This window comes from Temnothorax nylanderi, unplaced genomic scaffold (genome assembly GCF_030848795.1).
Source record: "Temnothorax nylanderi isolate EJ_2023f unplaced genomic scaffold, tnyl_v1.0 TNYL_tig1035_pilon, whole genome shotgun sequence".
Lineage (NCBI taxonomy): Eukaryota > Metazoa > Arthropoda > Insecta > Hymenoptera > Formicidae > Temnothorax > Temnothorax nylanderi.
The window spans coordinates 15,693-38,610 of NW_027250097.1; the positions used below are offsets into that span (position 1 = coordinate 15,693).

The window sequence follows — 22,918 nt, forward strand, 5'->3', positions numbered from 1 at the left end:
TTCACTTTTTCGACACCAGGGCGGTGCTAGTATCGCCAGTTTCGATATGCACATATGTATACGTGTGTGTATGTGTACTGCGCGAGTGCAGATAGTGCGTTTAGCGCGCTGTCACACATCAGTTAACCTATCTCGAGAGATACGGTAATACGCGCGGAGCGAGAGGTAGCCTGTTCACACGAGGCGTTTCTGCCGCGCGATTGCGGCCGTGCGTTAGCGTTTGCACGAGCCGCACGCTGTCGCGAGGTAAGGTGCGACAACGCGCGTACGTGAAACGGTAGTAACACCGTAATCGTGCCGGCGATATACTGAATTTGAATTGCTTCGTGCTTATCTGGAGATTTCGTATCCCTACATCGTGTTACCACCGCTGCCGGAAAAGGTTCTCTACGCTTGGCAGAAAGTGACGACTGACAAGTTCGATCCCGACTTCGTTGATCGCAGAAGAGCTGGACTCGAGGTACGTTTCCGATTTGCAATTATAACAGTATCGTGCGATGAATGTTGTACTAACCTCAAAGTCGGAGCATCCTTGCTCACCGCTACGGGATCGACGTAAAGTTTTTTTTAATCTTCCGAATTAGCGTCGCAACAATATTAGTCTTCCATTATCTATTGCCTCACAACTTTTCGATTTTAATATTCTGTAGCTGTATAGTTATTTGTACACAATCGTGATATTAATATACATCAGATTGTTCATGTTTTTGTGCTGTTACAGTTCTATGATTTAGAGGAACTGTTTCGTAACGGTGGCCCCGTGCCAGATACAAATTACATATTCCTGGGAGATTTTGTCGACCGGGGCTACTATAGCTTAGAAACGTTTACTCGTCTGCTCACACTTAAAGCTAAATGGTCCGACAGGATAACGTTACTACGCGGTAATCACGAAACTAGACAAATCACGCACGTTTATTTGGATTTTACGGTAAGTGCGCAACGATACTTTCTTTTCTGGGCTTTTTTTACATTTGTGTATAATAAAGCTTTGATTTCATTGGTCTCTTCATTTTCTGTTCTAGATGAATGCCAAAACAAGTACGGCAATGCTAATGCGTGGAAGTACTGTTGTAGGGTATAACTCCACTTTTGATTACGCTCGAATAAAATTCTGTTTTAGTTAATTGATGAACAGGTTCTTTGTGTACACGGTGGATTGTCTCCAGCTATTAGAACACTAGATCAAATTAGAACGATTGAAAGAAATCAAGAGATTCCACACAAAGGTATTAATTGTATAAAGTGATATGTTATTGCAAAAGTTACATAATAATTAAAAGTTACATGACTGGATATTTACTGTTATTGTACAATAATAATAAAATATCGTTGCTTAATTGCCATATTACAGGTGCTTTCTGTGATTTGGTCTGGTCCGATCCAGAAGATGTAGAAACATGGACAGTAAGTCCGCGTGGTGCAGGCTGGCTGTTTGGCAGTAAAGTGACTTACATGTTCATGGAAGTGAATGATCTTAAACTCATCTGTAGGGCGCACCAATTAGTTCAGGAAGGTATGTCTTTGCTCAAATATTTCTGTCGCAGATTTTTTTAAATATCTCGGAAGTATGTATTGATGACGCATATTTTTATCATGCAGGTTATAGGTACATGTTTAATGACAAACTCGTCACAGTGTGGTCGGTCCCAAATTATTGTTATCGATGTGGTAACATAGCTAGTATCATGCAGTTCACGACAGTGGATCAGAGATCACCAGTGCTGTTCCAGGCAGTGCCTGATTCCGAGAGAGTAATCCCACCTCTAATGCCCACTCCGTACTTTTTGTGATCTATCTTAGTGGCTCATCTGTACGGATGCGGAAGAGAAATGTCTGTGTCTAGACTCTACGGAATCACATGATTTGATTGGCCGGATTATATATTGACGGCAGGGAGCTGATACTGATTTGGATTACAAGGAAGATAGGAGTCTTGGTGCTGCTAGTGTTATTAATAAAAATATGAAACCGCTCGTGAGACGTTCAGACAGTGCAAAGCATAGAAAACCTTCAATCAATACAAAGGGTGATTTTAGCAAAGCGCTCTCCTGTGATGAATTCGTTATAAAACCCGGTATAAATACATTTGTCTTAACAAGGCGAGTAAATCAACCGGGTTTATACAAAGTTAGCCAATTATCACTGGTGATAGAAGAAAAATTAGAGTTTTTATCGCCCGTACTGAATCCACGATTATGTTACGAAGTAGCAAAGACGCAGCCAACGATATCCGTAAATTGTGGCAGAGATTTACTGGCAGGTCTTATTCAAGATATTGAATTAGTTATTTCGAGCGGAAGTACAAAGATAACCGAAGAAATGAAATTAAAATTACGCACATCACGCGGATTGACAGTGCAATCACAAAGTGTTGAAAAAGTAATGGTGAAGGAGTTAGAGACACCATTGCCAACGTGCGAACCATTTCAAACTATAAGAGTGCAGTTAAAGATCTTAGCTGAATTACCACCAAAGAAGGATGCTTCATCTATGGAACATAAAGTATTTAACACTTGTAATTTTATTCTATTTCTCGCACAATGAATATTATAACTTAACTTTTTTTTTTAGTATACAATGTCCATGGGGTTTGGAAGAAAGCATATCGTTGCATTTTGGTCCACCATTGATGTCAAGTATGAAACTTCATACAGCAAAACAAAGAAAATTCATTCAAATTGTCGTGACTGGCTTGACAAGTCAACTTCTACAATTAACTGAACCTGAATTAATGACAATTTCGTCAATAGACGTTAACTTTAAAAGTTTAAATTCTGTCGCGGGTCAAAAATTAGTGATAGGCAATGGAATGATCGTTTCTTTTATGTGGGAATTTGAGATCTCATCAAAAGATGAGAAATCCACGATACCAATAAAGACTGACTTTCGTGTAAAATATATATCAGTCAATGATACTGAAGAATTAAATAATACACATGTTGACGATGATCCACTACATATACATAATCTTGAGAGAATTGAGAAAGCATGTAGTGTTTACAGATGCAACTTTGATATTACAGATTATGTGGTAAGAACAACTATTCATTATTAATTGATATATATATATATATATATATATATATATATATATATATATGTATAAAATTATATGTTATATATCTATCTAAATATTTTATTTACTTTAAATGAGAAGTTGTGGATTAATGATGATGTAATAATGTAGGATCACTATGTACACTTGTAAAAATTGCATTACATTACGATGCTTTCCAGACTTTATTCACAGTATCCTCGAAAGTTGAAGCAAGTGGTGGTGGAGGAGAGTTTTGTCGTGCTGGTAGTATGTGCCACTTGTGTCTTACAGTGATGCGCATGCCTAGTCTTAGTCCAAATCCTCCTCCACAGTTAATGTATGAGGTTCTGGCGGACCAAACTATGTGGGCGGTGTGTGGTCGGACAGCAGGCATTGTATCGTTAGAAATAGTAGAGAAACAAAGCGTCACATTAGATGTGATGCCTCTGACAAGTGGTTATTTGCCTCTCCCTGTTGTTAGATTATCTCGATACATACCCGCAACAGAATCGAAAAATGGTAAGTTTAAGTATTTTACATTATATGTCTACATATGTGTACGTTTTATTTGATTTATGAACAAATTCATGAAATTTTTATTGTAGATATTTGCTATAATTTTTGAAAGAAAAAGATATTACGTTTGCCTCTGAGTTGTATAAATTTCTGTAACTGTTTTATTTGTTTCCATTTTAAGATATCGTCCGTAATAAAAATGATTTAGGATCTGGTCCTCGATTAGAGCCATTTAGTCCGGGACAAGTGTATAATGCCAGTAAAGCACAACAGGTGCATGTTCTGCCAGCAGCTCCATCAGAATCGAATTAAAGATGTATAAATTGTTGTTGAAGACATGTACATGTTCTTTGATTTCGTGTAACAGGTCATAAACATCTTTAATTAGGAAGAACTTTAGGAAATAATCGCAAGTTGTTTTTTTGTATCAAAACGAACAATTATGTAAATATCGCATTTTAAATTCATATAATAGATAAGGATTATGTTATATCATATAAATTAATATTTTGAAATAAGCAAATCGGCATTGGATATAATAGTTTAATATTTACTTTTATTTCTATCTGACAAAATATAAATGTTCGATGATACATAAATTACATTGTTTACGTGATATAAGAGTACATAATATAATGGAAGTATATATATAATATAATGGATCTATCTATACTGTCTGCCTCTGCCTCTGCCTCGTCTAATGCCCCAATGATAGTATGGTGATGAAAGTCTGTACAGAAAGGCCATAAATCTTTCTTCTTGCCGCCGTATCCCCGTGGCTCTGCCTCTTGGTCTTTGAACTGTAAAATAATATGTATATTGTATAAGAAATTTTATGAATTAAATACATATAATATGAATTAAATTTATATATAACGAGAAGATATTTATTAATTTCGATAAACATATTACCTTGTCTATTATCTTCGGTATAAATTACGGTACTGCACAACTTGTATCAGTTGTATTGTGGAGTCCACTCTTATAATGTGGCATACTTTTGAATTGATAGTATAATTACTGTCATTAATAACAATTCTTTCCACTGAAATATTATTTATGGTAATAGGAGAGAATAAATTATATATAAATAACCAGTACGTTATAGTGAGCTATGTTCTCTTCTAGCTATATTAATTTTTGCCATCATATTGTGACAGCAGGCCATGCACCATTTCTGCTGTGTTTCTGCTGTTATTAGCTCATATGGCTCATGTCCAATTCTTGCTACATTTTTACTATCACATTGTGACTGCATGTTGTGCACGATTTCTGCCGCGTTTCTGCGATTACATTGTGGGCAGCAGATCGTGCTGCTAGAAAATAAGCTTAATGAGGACGCAGGGGACAGGAATCTGCTCGATGGTCATGCTCGGATCTGCTGGCATACTGTCGGCATTCTGCTAGCATTTGGCTATTAGGGAATAGTGTAATAGTAATAGCATAATGTTAAAGCTAAATGGCGCGCGCGAAGCGCGCGCGTCTGTAATGTCTAGTGTCATATATTGAGAGACCGACGTATCTTACGAAGAAGTATCTTAATAAATAAAATTTTTACATTTGTTTGGACTTTACGTCGTAATATCTTCGCTTATTAATTTACCTACTAGATCGATCGATAACAATGCGAGCGCGATATCGAAACTGGCGATACTATAGTATCGCCAATGTCGAAAAAGTGAAAGTTACATTTCTCTGATATATATATATATATTGAGATATATTGAGAGACGTCGACGTTAGTAGAAATACCTTAATATAAAATTTTCGCATTTCGACTTTGCGTCGCAATATCTCCGCTCGTAGGACACGTAGCGGAAAAATAAAAACACGTTGGCCTTTGGCCAACTCGAACGTGCGTATCCCATACGTATAAAAGTAAAGTACCAGTTCAAATACAGATAGCGAATTGGTTTCAGTCATAAAATGTTCCATAATTTATGTGCTTTTAAAATATGCACAATGAGATTTCTGTGCTTATTCCCTTTCGCCGACCTGAACGTGAATACCCCATACGTACAAGAGTAAAGAACCAGTTTAAATACAGATAGCGAATTGATTTTAGTTTTAAAATGTTTCACATATTATATGCTTTTAAATTATGCATAATGAGATTTCTGTGCTCATCCCTTTCAGCCGATCCAAATGTAAGCACCCTATACATACAAGAGTAAAGTACTAATTCAAATATAGATAGCAAATTGGTTTTAGTCTTAAATTGTTCCACAATTTATATGCTTTTAAAATATGCACAATGAGATTTCTGTGCTCATCCCCTTCAGCCAACTCAAACGTAAGCACCCTATACATACAAGAGTAAAGTATCAATTCAAATACAAATAGCAAATTGGTTTTAGTCTTAAAATGTTCCACAATTTATATGCTTTTAAAATATGCACAATGAGATTTCTGTGCTCATCCCCTTCAGCCGACTCAAACGTAAGCACCCTATACATACAAGAGTAAAGTATCAATTCAAATACAAATAGCAAATTGGTTTTAGTTTTAAAATGTTTCACAATTTATATGCTTTTAAAATATGCACAATGAGATTTCCGTGCTTATTCCCTTTTGTCGACCTGAACGTGAATACCCCATACGTACAAGAGTAAAGTACCAGTTCAAATATAGATAGCGAATTGATTTTAGTCTTAAAATGTTCCACAATTTTTATGCTTTTAAAATATGCACAATGAGATTTCTGTGCTCATCCCCTTCAGCCGACTCAAACGTAAGCACCCTATACATACAAGAGTAAAGTATCAATTCAAATACAAATAGCAAATTGGTTTTAGTTTTAAAATGTTTCACAAATTATATGCTTTTAAAATATGCACAATGAGATTTCCGTGCTTATTCCCTTTTGTCGACCTGAACGTGAATACCCTATACGTACAAGAGTAAAGTACCAGTTCAAATATAGATAGCGAATTGATTTTAGTCTTAAAATGTTCCACAATTTATATGCTTTTAAAATATGCACAATGAGATTTCTGTGCTCATCCCCTTCAGCCGACCCAAACGTAAGCACCCTATACATACAAGAGTAAAGTACCAATTCAAATACAGATAGCAAATTGGTTTTAGTCTTAAAATGTTCCACAATTTATATGCTTTTAAAATATGCACAATGAGATTTCCATGCTTATTCTCTTTCGCCGAGCTGAACGTGAGTACTCCATACGTACAAGAGTAAAGTACCAGTTCAAATACAGACAGCAAATTGGTTTTAGTCTTAAAATGTTCCACAATTTATATGCTTTTAAAATATGCACAATGAAATTTCTGTGCTCATCCCCTTCAGCCGACCTAAACGTAAGCACCCTATACATATAAGAGTAAAGTACCAGTTCAAATACAGATAGCGAATTGGTTTCAGTCATAAAATGTTCCATAATTTATGTGCTTTTAAAATATGCACAATGAGATTTCTGTGCTTATTCCCTTCGCCGACCTGAACGTGAATACCCCATACGTACAAGAGTAAAGAACCAGTTTAAATACAGATAGCGAATTGATTTTAGTTTTAAAATGTTTCACATATTATATGCTTTTAAATTATGCATAATGAGATTTCTGTGCTCATCCCTTTCAGCCGATCCAAATGTAAGCACCCTATACATACAAGAGTAAAGTACTAATTCAAATATAGATAGCAAATTGGTTTTAGTCTTAAAATGTTCCACAATTTATATGCTTTTAAAATATGCACAATGAGATTTCTGTGCTCATCCCCTTCAGCCAACTCAAACGTAAGCACCCTATACATACAAGAGTAAAGTATCAATTCAAATACAAATAGCAAATTGGTTTTAGTCTTAAAATGTTCCACAATTTATATGCTTTTAAAATATGCACAATGAGATTTCTGTGCTCATCCCCTTCAGCCGACTCAAACGTAAGCACCCTATACATACAAGAGTAAAGTATCAATTCAAATACAAATAGCAAATTGGTTTTAGTTTTAAAATGTTTCACAATTTATATGCTTTTAAAATATGCACAATGAGATTTCCGTGCTTATTCCCTTTTGTCGACCTGAATGTGAATACCCCATACGTACAAGAGTAAAGTACCAGTTCAAATATAGATAGCGAATTGATTTTAGTCTTAAAATGTTCCACAATTTTTATGCTTTTAAATATGCACAATGAGATTTCTGTGCTCATCCCCTTCAGCCGACTCAAACGTAAGCACCCTATACATACAAGAGTAAAGTATCAATTCAAATACAAATAGCAAATTGGTTTTAGTTTTAAAATGTTTCACAAATTATATGCTTTTAAAATATGCACAATGAGATTTCCGTGCTTATTCCCTTTTGTCGACCTGAACGTGAATACCCTATACGTACAAGAGTAAAGTACCAGTTCAAATATAGATAGCGAATTGATTTTAGTCTTAAAATGTTCCACAATTTATATGCTTTTAAAATATGCACAATGAGATTTCTGTGCTCATCCCCTTCAGCCGACCCAAACGTAAGCACCCTATACATACAAGAGTAAAGTACCAATTCAAATACAGATAGCAAATTGGTTTTAGTCTTAAAATGTTCCACAATTTATATGCTTTTAAAATATGCACAATGAGATTTCCATGCTTATTCTCTTTCGCCGAGCTGAACGTGAGTACTCCATACGTACAAGAGTAAAGTACCAGTTCAAATACAGACAGCAAATTGGTTTTAGTCTTAAAATGTTCCACAATTTATATGCTTTTAAAATATGCACAATGAAATTTCTGTGCTCATCCCCTTCAGCCGACCCTAAACGTAAGCACCCTATACATATAAGAGTAAAGTACCAGTTCAAATACAGATAGCGAATTGGTTTTAGTCTTAAAATGTTCCATAATTTATATGCTTTTAAAATATGCACAATGAGATTTCTGTGCTCATCCCCTTCAGCCAACTCAAACGTAAGCACCCTATACATACAAGAGTAAAGTATCAATTCAAATACAAATAGCAAATTGGTTTTAGTCTTAAAATGTTCCACAATTTATATGCTTTTAAAATATGCACAATGAGATTTCTGTGCTCATCCCCTTCAGCCGACTCAAACGTAAGCACCCTATACATACAAGAGTAAAGTATCAATTCAAATACAAATAGCAAATTGGTTTTAGTTTTAAAATGTTTCACAATTTATATGCTTTTAAAATATGCACAATGAGATTTCCGTGCTTATTCCCTTTTGTCGACCTGAACGTGAATACCCCATACGTACAAGAGTAAAGTACCAGTTCAAATATAGATAGCGAATTGATTTTAGTCTTAAAATGTTCCACAATTTTTATGCTTTTAAAATATGCACAATGAGATTTCTGTGCTCATCCCCTTCAGCCGACTCAAACGTAAGCACCCTATACATACAAGAGTAAAGTATCAATTCAAATACAAATAGCAAATTGGTTTTAGTTTTAAAATGTTTCACAAATTATATGCTTTTAAAATATGCACAATGAGATTTCCGTGCTTATTCCCTTTTGTCGACCTGAACGTGAATACCCTATACGTACAAGAGTAAAGTACCAGTTCAAATATAGATAGCGAATTGATTTTAGTCTTAAAATGTTCCACAATTTATATGCTTTTAAAATATGCACAATGAGATTTCTGTGCTCATCCCCTTCAGCCGACCCAAACGTAAGCACCCTATACATACAAGAGTAAAGTACCAATTCAAATACAGATAGCAAATTGGTTTTAGTCTTAAAATGTTCCACAATTTATATGCTTTTAAAATATGCACAATGAGATTTCCATGCTTATTCTCTTTCGCCGAGCTGAACGTGAGTACTCCATACGTACAAGAGTAAAGTACCAGTTCAAATACAGACAGCGAATTGGTTTTTGTCTTATAATGTTCCATAATTTATGTGTTTTTAAAAACACTACAAAAAAGCGTGATATTCGTACAAAATTACCTTTTTCAAAAAATGCGCCAAGTACACGCATAGTAGTATATATGTATTATGTTGTTACCTCGAAAAAAACAAAGTGGTAGTATTATACCTCGAAATAACATCCTGTACATACTGTTTATAAAATGCGTAATACTACAAAAAGGCGTGATATCTATACAAAATTACCTTTTTTAAAAATGCATATTTACCCTATTATATATAAATAAAGCAAATTATAATTTTGAAAGAAAAAATTTAATAAATATTTTTAACTGTAGAAACGTAAAAAATACGTTTCTTAAATCATGATTTAAATCATATTTTAAACACATTTTTGTTCAAACGTTTCTTAATGGTTCTTTACGGTTATGAAACTAACTATATATACGTTCAAAAAACGTATAACTAATATTATGTGCTACCTGGGTTTTTTACGAGCAGAATCAATCACTATTTGTACTTGCGTTTGGGAATAATTTGTACTGTAAAAATATAAAGTTTTATTAGTAGAATCAATCACTACTTGTACACTCGGGATAATTTGTGAAAATATAAAGTTTTAGATTTTGTATCCTTACCGTTCGTTCGGAAACTACCCTCGATTTTCTCTACTTTAAAGTATTTAAAAAAATTTGAAGATTTTAAAAGTAGGGGAGACCGGGGTTAACTTGACACTATTTTTTCAAAGGTAATTTTTAATATTTAATTAAAATTTTTAGGCAAATTTAATGGTATATATTTAAAGAGTGTTCCTTCAGGTACAAAATTGATTCAGAAAGTTTTGCTGTACGTCGCTCTGTTTTGCCGCCAGGAAAGGAAAAATGACGCAAAGACAAATTTTCGAATTGAAAAATGCCGGGGCAAACTCGACACCCCGCCGGGGCAAACTCAACACTTTGTCTGATCGACACAATTTGATTTGGAACTTATTTTTTACTGTCTGAAAATAAAAATACATTGTTTATTGTGTATTTAAAAAGTACAAAAATTCGGAATAAAGTAGCTAGAACAATCATTTGAAATCATGAGAACAAAAATTGTTGAACTTTCAATTATCTTCATCTAAACTCATGTCTGAAAAACAATTAATGCAGGTAAACTCACGATCGGACGTACGCATACATTTGTCATGATGAGCCATACGGCTGCATGACAAGCATCGTTTGTTACTGGGAGCCGATGAAACGGCGTGGTATTGACTTTGCCTCGGACGTCGTTTTTACTTTTGTCACTTCAAAAATATGAAAATTTTGAAAATATCTAAAAACGATTATCGGATTCATATAGAGCATCAAATTTTCCATGAAAATCACTTACATATAGGTTTGCAAGATTAAAGCTTGATGAAAGAGTAGAAATTTTCGAGAGATCAGAAAAATTACTTTTCACCATCAAAAATGCTTATGTCGCGCTAAAAATTACACCATAACTCAGAATGTCATCAAATCCTGTTGATAATACTAGCACATAAAGACGCATTTACAGTAGGAAAGGCAAGTTTTTACGATAGATTTAAATTAGCAAAAAGTCTAGTGTCAAGTTTGCCTCAATGTCGACTTAGCCCCGGTCTTCCCTACATAATTTTAGAGTTATTTTAACCGACCCAGCAACTAATTCCTTTAATATATTTTACTTCTGTCATGATGCTAATACCCCCATTCTTTATTCATTTGGTTGATATTCGTAGTCGGATCTCATTTTTATGATCGTCTTAAGTACAATCTTAAGATAAATCAATCACAAAGCATTTTAAGACATTACTTAAGATGGTCTTGAAATAAGATTTGACTATAAATAACGGGCTATTAAATTAAATTGTATTATGTAAATATATATTTTCTTTTACAGGTCTTCTGGGAAAAAAAAAATATATATATATATATATATAATCCGGCTGCTCTTTGGCGCTATATAACGGCTGCCACAAGCGCTGGCAAACATTGGCTGCTATTAGCGCTAAATTTTGGCTGTTTACGGCTATAGTTTTAAAAAAGCTGCATTAGCAGTCATAGAAAAACATCTTATTTTTAACAACTAACATGTCTGTACACACAAAAAAATACATTACTTTAATGCCTACAGACAGAAATATAATTGTCCAGGGCCAATGGCTGATGGACATACATGTGGATCATTTCCATCGACTTTTACAAAATTGTTCCGATTATAGACCGGTAGAAACACGGCAATTGCCTGATACGATTCAATCTGTATCACAAGATAAAAAACACATTCAAATATTGTATAGTAGTTCGTCACATTGGGTGTGTAGTTATTATGATTGGAAAAAGTTGGTAAGAAATAATTTATACAAGCAACATAATATAGATGCATATTTTACATAAAAGCAATGTCTGACAATGTTTATATATATATTAACAACTTCAGACACATTTCTTTATAAGGTGTAATTTTTTTCTGTTAAGATTAAGATGCGTAATACTACAAAAAGGCGTGATATCCGTACAAAATTACCTTTTTCAAAAAAAGGTAAAAAAAAGGCGCCAAGTACACGCATAGTAGTATATATGTATTATGTTGTTACCTCGAAAAAAACAAAGTGGTAGTATTATACCTCGAAATAACACCCTGTACATACTGTTTATAAAATGCGTAATACTACAAAAAGGCGTGATATCCGTACAAAATTACCTTTTTTAAAAAAAAGGTAAAAAAAGGCGCCAAGTACACGCATAGTAGTGTATATGTTGTTACCCTCGAAAAAAAAACAGTGGTAATATTATACCTCAAAAAAATCTAAGTAACAAGTGGTAGACCTAATCTTTGTATCTCGAAAAATCTCGAAAAAACCTAAGCAGTAGTATCTTTACCTAAAAAAAAACCGAAGTAACAAGTGGTAGACGTAATCTTTGTATCTCGAAAAATCTTGAAAAAACCTAAGCAGTAGTATTTTTATTTAAAAAAAATTATAACTCAAGTGATACACACCTTATTAAAGATGAGTCGCGCTTCAAGTGATCTATTACAATTACAAAAAAGAAATGATATCTCTTTTAAATTACAGCGCCAATTACAGAGAGAATATACATTGAGAATCTTTGTATTTCGAAAAATCTCGAAAAAAACCTAAGCAGTAGTATTTTTATTTCCAAACATGTTGTTACCTAGAAAAAAACAGTGGTAATATTATACCTCAAAAAAATCTAATTATATATATACCTTAACAAAATTATTATTATATCACGAAATTGCGTTACCAAACTCAATCCAAGTGATATATATTTCAAAAAATTATCTCACAAAATTGTCTCACAAAAATTGTCTCACAAAATTGTCTGATAAAAATTGTCTCACAAAATTGTCTCACAAAAATTGTCTCACAAAATTGTCTCACAAAAATTGTCTCACAAAATTATTAAATTACAAAATTGTTACTTTATTCAATCCAAGTGATATCTACCTCGAAAAAACCTAAATAACAAGTGGTATCTATTTAAAAAAAAAATATGTGAAATCTTTTAATACTGCGCCAATTACAAAGAGAGAATATATATATTATATTATACCTTAACAAAATTATTATTATATCACGAAATTGCGTTACCAAACTCAATCCAAGTGATATATATATTTCAAAAAAATATATGAAATCTTTCTTTAAATTACGCCAACTACAAAGAGAATATATATATTGCTTTGAAAAATAATTGTAGTGCAACTACTCTTAAAAAATAAAACAAAATTGTGTTACCTAACTCAACCCAAGTGGTATGTATCTTTGTATTCCTGAGGATCTTTCTATCAACCCAAGTGGTAGTAGTTTTAATTCTCCTTGATAAAATTATAATATTACAAAGAATCATTTAATCATTTTAATCACAAAGAATTAAAGAGGTAACATTATAAAATAAAAATATTTAATTAAAATAAAATAAATAAATTTTTCTTGTAAAAAACTTGGCGCTGCTTTTTTAACCCTTAAATGCCACACCTCTCAAGAATCTCGTAAATGACACATGGGGTCTAAAAGACCCCAGCATGAAAAATGTCTCCTTACTCATTGATTTTTTTATATTTAGTTATGAAAATTATTTTCAATGTTGTTCAAGGCTTAGAAAAGAGAATAAAATGCTTATATTATTAAAATTTCAATTTCAACATAGTATAAAAAATTTAAAAAATTAAATAAACTGAGTACTGCTAAGTGTACAACCGGGTAGGTCAATCACTCAACTATCATCAATGGGAGCATGAGCTCCATTTTTGGGGGAACATTTAAAAATATATCATTGTAAAGGGATCTGGGGTCCGCTGGACCCCGGGTGGCATTTAAGGGTTAATAAAGTCTATCCAGACAAACTTGCATAGGTGCATAAGCATATGCATAAAGAGATGGATTGGTCTATTTCCTTTTGCACATATATCTAAACCAATCAATTTCTTACGCTTATGTTTATGCGCGATGCAAATTTGTCTGGATAGACTTTAAAAAAGCAGCGCCAAGTTTTTTACAAGAAAAATTTATTTATTTTATTTTAATTAAATATTTTTATTTTATAATGTTACCTCTTTAATTCTTTGTGATTAAAATGATTAAATGATTCTTTGTAATATTATAATTTTATCAAGGAGAATTAAAACTACTACCACTTGGGTTGATAGAAAGATCCTCAGGAATACAAAGATACATACCACTTGGGTTGAGTTAGGTAACACAATTTTGTTTTATTTTTTAAGAGTAGTTGCACTACAATTATTTTTCAAAGCAATATATATATTCTCTTTGTAGTTGGCGTAATTTAAAGAAAGATTTCATATATTTTTTTGAAATATATATATCACTTGGATTGAGTTTGGTAACGCAATTTCGTGATATAATAATAATTTTGTTAAGGTATATATATAATATATATATTCTCTCTTTGTAATTGGCGCAGTATTAAAAGATTTCACATATTTTTTTTTTAAATAGATACCACTTGTTATTTAGGTTTTTTCGAGGTAGATATCACTTGGATTGAATAAAGTAACAATTTTGTAATTTAATAATTTTGTGAGACAATTTTTGTGAGACAATTTTGTGAGACAATTTTTGTGAGACAATTTTGTGAGACAATTTTTATCAGACAATTTTGTGAGACAATTTTTGTGAGACAATTTTGTGAGATAATTTTTTGAAATATATATCACTTGGATTGAGTTTGGTAACGCAATTTCGTGATATAATAATAATTTTGTTAAGGTATATATATAATTAGATTTTTTTGAGGTATATCTTACCACAGTACGCCACAGTAAAATTTTCATTATTATAGGTAATTATATAAATAAAATATTATATAATATTATTAAATAAGACTATATCCTCACATGAATACACACACACACACACACACACACACACTACGTTTACGCGAACGTTACTTCTGTAGTAACTTACGATAATTCCTTCGCGTAAACGGGATTTTGTAGTTAACTTACGATAATTTACTCCGCGTAAACGAGTGAATTATCGTAAGTTACTACAGAAGTAACACTCGCATAAACGTAGTAACATAATACACACACACACACACACACACACTATCTGTCACGTATACTATGTTTACGCGAGCGTTTTACTTCCGTAGTAACTTTAATTATACGATAATTCCTCCACGTAATACTTATATATATTTCACTATCTGTCACGACGCGGCAACGGTCACGACTAGCACACACTTTTTTTTTAGGGTTATATCCCTCGGATGAGGGATTTTTTTATAGTGCCTTCAGCCCCACCTTTGGGCTATATGACACTGTGTATATATATGAATGTCCGTGTAACTGTGTGCTTATGTCCGCGATGTATTGAACTCGGTATGCCGTAGGTTCGTTAAGCCCAGTTAAGGAACTGCGCGGATCACTTCTCCCTGCGGCTCACACACTTATCCTTTTCTAGGTTATAAAAAACTGTCACGCACTGCGACAGTGCACGAGTGCACTCTCGTGTCAAAAATGGGAAAGTGACACACCAGCCGCCATTTTTGTCCGACGTGGACGTTTCTTAAATAAAAATGTTCCACATTTGGACTTTGCATCGCAATATCTTCGCTCGTAGGGCACGTAACGGAAAAATAAAGACTCTTATTTATAAATCAAATCCCAAGCTATCGATCAAGCCTACTTAGAAATTGATCCGTTCACTCGTTATTGAGATCTCAAAATCTCGGGTACTCGCAACTCGTGCGTTCGCGTAAAAGAGTCACGGTGCGTCTCGCTTCGCGCGTACTTGGCGCGAGACACTACCGTGTCTCTTGATTTCATTTTTCACATATCAACAAATAGTTTTTGCGTCAGTAACAAAATTTTGTTTGCTAATACAAAACATTTTTCTCAGTGTAAAATGTATTTGAAATATTTCTGAAATGTTTTTGCAATATTTCGTAGATATATTTCAGAAATATTTCAGAAATATTGCCGAAATCTTTCAGCAAAGTTGCATTTGAAATAATTTTGCCGATTGAAACATTGCAGAAATGTTGCAGAAACGGTCGTGAAATATTTCTGAAATATTGATGAAAGGTGTAATATTTTAAATGGAATTTTGCAGAAATGTTTCTGAAATATTACATGCCGAGTGGGTATATACACGAAAATGTCATTTTACTTAAATATTTATTTTTTGTTACAGCCTGAAACGTTAAGCTCGTTGGTGCGGGCGGTATATAACGCGATGCGAGGGAGAGGTAGAGGCAGAGGCAGAGGCAGAGGCAGAGGCAGAGGCAGAGGCAGAGGCAGAGGCAGAGGCAGAGGCAGAGGCAGAGGCAGAGGCAGAGGAAAAGGTAGAGGTAGAGGCAGAGGCTGCGTTCGGGGAGCGCGCTATTAGCGCTATTGCATCGTTCTATCTTTATCGCTCATCAGGTGTAAAACAAGGATAGAATAAGCAAATAGCGCTAATAGCGCGCTCCCCGAATCCAGCCAGAGGCGGAGCTGGAGAAGAAAAAAAAATCGGGGGAATTAATATTTATTATTATCCGAAATAACTTTTATATAATACGTACTTCTTTTAATTCACTTTAAAATAAAATAACAATTAATATACATATAATATATTTTATTTATGCGTAGCTGTTCCTGACTCCTAAAAATCCTTTCCTTCCTAAATTAATAAAAATAGTAATCTAAAAATCGGGATTTCTATATATTATATACGTTAACAAATTTTAATTTTTATGTTAATAAATATTTCATTTTATTTACAATTTTTATATTTATAAATTATATATATATATATATATAATTTATAAATATTTATAAATGTAACGTAGCGCATCGTCGATTTGCCAACTCGAGATTTGGCACTCGGCGAGACACCGTACGCGATACTTGAAATGCGTGGCATCGTGGCAACGTCGCATAGCCGAGCGCGGCCGCCGCGGCCAGCAGATTCCCTCCAGCTGGCTAGTTCGGACACGAACCATTAGCACGGACGCAAACCATGTGCGGTTACCGAGCGAAACGACGTAGTTTATGCGCACTTTGCTATCGTCTGACGGCTGAATAACGATGAGGAAGGTGAACTAGGTATGCGTCAATTTTTTCTTCGAAAAGAGAAAAATCAGTAGTCAAACAATCATATCATGATTTTTAAATAATGTTACAGAATCGAGTGACGACCTTTCTGAGGATGAAGATGACCTAAATGATTGTGACAAATACGATGAAGAAGAAGAAGAAGAAAAAGATTCCTAGTTTATTCATTTATTTTTTATGATGATGATTCAATGCTATTTTTCATTACTTTTTCTGTTTTGATTATATAATAAATGACCGTAAAAAAAGATATTAGCTACAGTTTACGATGTATTTTTAATTATTTATTTGAATAATGAAAAGACAATAAGACTTAAAATGAGTCCTGATGACCATCAATGGTGAATTCAAAGGAGGAAAAAATTCATAAGTCGCAACGACGCCCTCGTGCAGGGCCGGACAAAAATGACATTTTTGGGCGGCCCTACACCCACAAGCGACCCACTATTTTGTCAGTCAATTTGCAAATGGTCATAGAACATATCAAAGAATTGTGGTGCAAAATAACTGACATACCGAAATGACTTGAAAAAAAAATTTTTTTGCACAAGTGGGTTGCTATACCACCCAAAGCGACCACTTTTTTGTCAGTCCCTGAAGCTTCGATCATTGAATAACATTCTGAATCACCACAAAAAGTTTCATAAGTACCGAAATAATCACGAAAAAATGGAGCTAGCTCCCCTACTATAAGGAGGAAAGAAGAAAACGGCTGAAAACGACGAGTGTGTAGCGGGATATAGAGTACCTCGTAGCAGAGGCGAAAGAGAAGAACTAAAATGGGAGAAGAAGTATAAGAGGGAAAGAGCATTTTAACGTTTCTTTTTTTTTCTCTCCAATTCCTCTTTCTGCCGGAGGGGGTGCAGCCGGCCAGCGAGAAACGTGCCATACTTCCCAATCTCTTTCTCTCTCGGCCGTTCTCCATAATTTAAAGTAATTTCGCAGCGCGGTACACGAGTAACCGCACGTTAATACCCCCCCTGTCCCCCCGCCGTCCCTCGGACCGCCGCCGTCTGTCCTGCGCCACTGTTACCGCTCGCCCTTGAGCAACGTACGTAGTGCGGTTACGTTCCCGGTGAAATCATGCCGCTGCCGAAAATGAATTGTTATTACGACGACGATGTAGTGTCAAGTGCAACCCGGGGGTCGATCTACGGCTCGCCACCCGACCCGGAGTGTCCATTTCCGCGTGACGCATGTGCTGCGCCCGGGATTTACGCGTCCCGGCGGTCACGTCGACATAAAATTGCCGCGGCGAGGAGAAGACGAAGACATTAAACGGTCCCGAGGATTATTGACGTTCAATTGATGAAGTGAGAGCGCGGAAAAATAATCGAGCCCCTTGCCTATATGAACGGGGGATCGGCGCGCCATGATGAACAGCGCGACGATCGTGGCTCACCGTGACTCGATCTTTGCACTCGGACGAGGCGAAATCGATATTTCATGGTTAACGAGGGTTCATCTGACCGTCGCTGCTTATTATAATGAACGAGCCCGTATACCCTGGCGAAAATGAGAAGTGAGCGTTTGCGGAAGTTCATTGAGAGTTTAGAAACGGTCAGTAGAGAGTTCGTAGAGCGGAAATTACAACGCTACAGCGTTTGAAAAACCCAACGGCGTTGTGTAAGCGTTCTTATAAAGTTTGAAAGCGTATAAACTCTCAAAAAACCCTCATTGAACGGTTGTCAACGCTTTATAAAGCTTCTTATTTTCGCCAGGGTATCTGACCACGGGTCATGACGGCGGAGGGGTAGGATCGGCGGTCGACGGAAGGGCTGTCGAGTCAGAGCAGAAACGATCCAGGAGAGGGGGGCGCCGAAAGGGGGTGGACGGGCGCGCGAAGGGAGAGAGGAGACAGGCGTTTACGTGCGGCAGACATCCGATGATGCCATGGTGTTAGAAGACAGGTGTAACAGTTTCGAGGATGCGCAGTCGTCATTTTCTTTGACTAATCAGAATTTTATCCAAGATGCCAAAAGCAATATGGCTCCTCCCATATTATTTTGAAGTATAGTTAAAGGTTATATTGTGTTTAGATATTAGATATTTTATTTTTGCGGAGAAGCTATGCCAATGTGCTGTGTAAAAAATTATAAGAATCGTACGAATCATAATGGGACGAAAAGAATTAAGTATTTTACTTTTCCTAAAGAAACATTTGTTCGTCAGCAATGGCTTAATGCCTGCCAAAGAAAAAAAACGGATATGAAAGTTGATTCGGGTAAGTTAATGTAAAGAAAATGATAATTAAGTTAATGTTTTAACTTCCAACTCAATACAATGTCATTATTACGTGTGTTATATTATGATATAATATGCTTACAGCAAGGATATGCGCAATCCATTTTGATGAAAATTGTTTGGTGCTTTTGAGAAGAAAAAACCACGATTACAAAATAAACCAGCTAAAGAAGTGTTAAGGTTAAAAAAAACAGGGATCTGTTCCAACATTAAATCTAGAAAAAAAGCGAAAAGGTATAATGTCGCAGACCAAAGAAGACAACAAAAAAATTGTGTGTGTGTGTGTGTGTGTGTGTGTGTGTGTGTGTGTGTGTGTGTGTGTGTGTGTGTGTGTGTCTATATATGGAGGGGTAAAAACCACAGTGGTGTAAGTCAAATTTTTTAAAATATTTTCTCGTGTGCATAGATGCAATTTATATATTGTACAGATTGCATCTATGCACACGATAAAATATTTAAAAAAATTTGACTTACACCACTGTGGTTTTTACCCCTCCATATATAAATGTACAAATGAAATTAATGTCTTATAATATTCTTTCAGAGTTAAGTCATTTGTTCTAACATACACAGAACTTGTACAATACTCACAATAGAAACAGCGTTTGTCGCAAGAAGAAATTTTAATAAATGTGGAAACAAACAAAACACAAAATAAGGATCAAGCTGTAAAGAATGTGGAAGGAAATTCTATACAAGATATGGAAGAAGTTGCAAAAAATATAGATAAGCAGCTGTACAAAGTATGGAAGAGCAAAATAAAGCGGTGCAACAAGAGATGTATGTAATTAAATGTTTCTTTAAAATTATATATTATTTAATAGGTTCGAATCATATTTAATTTGTTAGTATGTATTGTTATGAAAAGTATTATTATGTATTTTACAGAATGCAAGAGATTGGCAATAATGCAAATGTTGATGTCGAAACGTTATTGATGCAATTAGGAAATGCAGAGAAACGGAACCAAGAACTCCTAAACAAAAATAAAAATCTTTTAGAAGAAAAAGAATTCTTAGAAGAAAAAAATCAAGGTTTAAGTATACAAGTTACACAGTTGCAAACAGAAGTTGAAAAAATGGCAAAGGATAGGCATAAAGAGGCGGAAACAATAGCCATTGATGCTCTGCGTAAGGTATTTACACCTGGCCAGTTTAAAATGTTAATGTCATCGACAAGGGGTCATGTCAAATGGTCAGCTGAAGATATTACATCAGCCATTTCGTTAAGATCATTAAGTCCAAAAGCTTACAGGTTTTTAAGAAATGTAAAAAAATTTCCATTACCGTGCATCAACGCTGCAAAATTAGATTGATCGGTTCAGTGTTTGGCCTGGAATAAGGAAAATGTAAAAAATGTAAAATAAAAACATGTTCTGAAAGAATTGCATTCCTTTATTTATAATTGTTTTAATATAATATCACTCCTACACTTTCTTTTATATTACAATCAATTACACGTCTCTACAACTTAGAACGGTGCTCATAGTTCAATCTTAGATTTCAGATTACAGAAAAGCTTATCTTAAATGCTGCAAAGGCTATTTTATTATAGCATTCTATAATAAACTTAAGACGATTTTAAATATAACATTGTGCCAGGAATATTGTTCTTACAGTTTGCAATACGAGTAATCATTTTTGTATACTTCCTTATTAATAGTGTTTTCTAATTCCTTATTTGCAATATTTAATCTTCTTTTACTTATTAATGTAGAGATTGTTTTTTTATCATTAGTATATTATGTATTATATTTTTTTTTATTAATTCGTGAGGTTTCGTATTATATTTACAAATTTTTTATTTTTGTTTGCATTTTTGTCACAAACTGTGACTAATGCTGTATTTAAATGTGGCGCCACATTTTGGATATACATTTGATTGGCTGTCGTATTCTCCGGCCGCCATTATGCGCAATGTTACACCTGTCTTCTAACACCATGCGATGATGCATAGTTGCTGTTGACATGCTGGAACGTCAGGCTCACATGACCTCTCAAACGCAGCATTATCCACAAAGCGCGATACTGCCCTTCCCCCCCCCCGTCCGACCCCTCTTCCATCTCGTGCCTGTTGCCCGTCACCTCTGTCCGTCGAATTGGGACAATAAAACCGCTCCGCGAAGTCGTGTTATAATTATTGGCCGGTTTTCGCGAGTTCTACCCCCTCGTCATAGCACGTTTTGCCCTCGTTAATTGCGCAATAATGCCACTACCGGCGCGCCTCTTCGCCATTGCTCGCCGCTTCCGGTTCTTCGGTCCCCCGGGACCCGGCAGAGCCTGTCGACAACGGAAGGGGCGCAAATTTGTAAACGCAGTTTTGCAACATGCTGTACTTCCGCGGCCGGTTGTCCCGTTGACGTTTTCGCCGGACTTTATTTACGCGCGTTTCGCGTTCAGATTGATAATGTTGCTCCGGACTCACGCGGCTGATTGAAACACACCAGGTTGTGGGAACGGATGCTATCCGAATGGGCGGAGATTTGTTGTGTCAATGTATGTATTAGACCGTTGTTTTATCCGTGCGAATTTCTTCTTCTTCTTATGACGCCATCTCCTTTCGAAGGTTGGCGATCCAAATGGCCAACATAGTTTTAGATACTGCCATGCGAAAGATGTCCACCGAGGTACAACCAAACCATCTTCTGATGTCTTTCAGCCAGGAATTTTGGCGCCTGCCGATGGATCTCTTCCCCTAAATCTTGCCTTGGATGATCAGTCGCAGGAGTTCTTATCTTTCTCCTCGCATCAGGTGTCCTATATCTCGTCTTTCTCTCCCTGATTGCCAACATGAGTTCCTTCTGTTTCTGCATACGGCTGAGGACTTCCTCATTGGTTATTTTGTTTACCCATGATATACGCAACATACGACGGTACAGATACATTCCGAAAGCATCTATTTTCCTTTCCGTACTTGGGTCAAGAGTCCAGCTTTCGCAACCGTATAACGGGGTAGAGAATATGTAGCACCTGATCATACGGACCCTGAGATTCAAGCTTAGATCCGATCTCGTGAAGAACGTCTTCATACTCATAAATGTTCTTCTAGCCTGCTCGATTCTTGATCTGATCTCCTTCTTAGGGTCATATAGACTGGTCATGATGGTTCCAAGATATTTGAAGGACGAGACTTGTTCCACAGTTGCCCCCTTAATAATCAGATGTGCATGCACATGTGTCTTTGAGAAAACCATGGTTTTGGTTTTCGTAGTATTCATGAAGAGGCCAAAGCTTTCACTGTGTCGAACTATGCGGTCTATCATGTTTTGCAAGTCTTGCATGTTCTCTGCTAACACAACGGTATCGTCCGCATATCTGATATTATTAATCGTCCTGCCATTAATCCTAATTCCACCAGTAACTCCCCCTAGAGCTTTCTTAAAAATAGCCTCCGAGTATATATTGAATAGTAGTAGTGATAAGACACATCCTTGCCGCACTCCTTTCTTGATGAGAGTTGTTTCCGACGTTGCTGATTCCAGTCTAACTTCTGCGGTTTGTTGCCAGTAGAGGTTTGAGATTAAGCGTATTTCTTCACTGTCGATCCCAGTCGCTCTGAGGATCTCTATCATCTTATGATGTTTGACGCAGTCGAATGCTTTTCTATAGTCAATGAAGCATGCAAATACATTGATGTTCATGTCCCTGCATCTTTGTGTTAGTACGTTCAAGG

General features: G+C 35.4%; 1 protein-coding gene and 2 long non-coding RNA genes across 4 annotated transcripts; all 3 read left to right on the forward strand.

Annotated features, from left to right (window-relative positions):
• Nucleotides 1–1,688: 1,688 nt before the first annotated feature.
• LOC139786434 (trafficking protein particle complex subunit 10-like) lies at nucleotides 1,689–4,438 on the forward strand. Its single transcript, XM_071725600.1, has 5 exons — nucleotides 1,689–1,780; nucleotides 1,890–2,506; nucleotides 2,571–3,034; nucleotides 3,241–3,559; nucleotides 3,738–4,438. Exons 1-5 carry the CDS (start codon nucleotides 1,689–1,691, stop codon nucleotides 3,866–3,868), a joined length of 1,623 nt encoding a protein of 540 aa, XP_071581701.1. The 3' UTR covers nucleotides 3,869–4,438.
• Nucleotides 4,439–12,194: 7,756 nt separating this feature from the next.
• Nucleotides 12,195–17,252, forward strand: LOC139786438 (uncharacterized). The gene is made up of 3 exons (XR_011722288.1): nucleotides 12,195–16,251; nucleotides 16,738–16,993; nucleotides 17,073–17,252. It is a non-coding gene; the product is annotated as an uncharacterized lncRNA (long non-coding RNA).
• Nucleotides 17,253–17,257: 5 nt separating this feature from the next.
• LOC139786437 (uncharacterized) lies at nucleotides 17,258–20,630 on the forward strand. Of its 2 annotated transcripts, XR_011722287.1 has the most exons (4): nucleotides 17,259–19,226; nucleotides 19,331–19,480; nucleotides 19,791–20,026; nucleotides 20,135–20,630. It is a non-coding gene; the product is annotated as an uncharacterized lncRNA (long non-coding RNA). The 2 variants fall into 2 exon arrangements; XR_011722286.1 differs by having other exon boundaries at nucleotides 17,258–19,480.
• The last annotated feature ends 2,288 nt before the right edge of the window (nucleotides 20,631–22,918 follow it).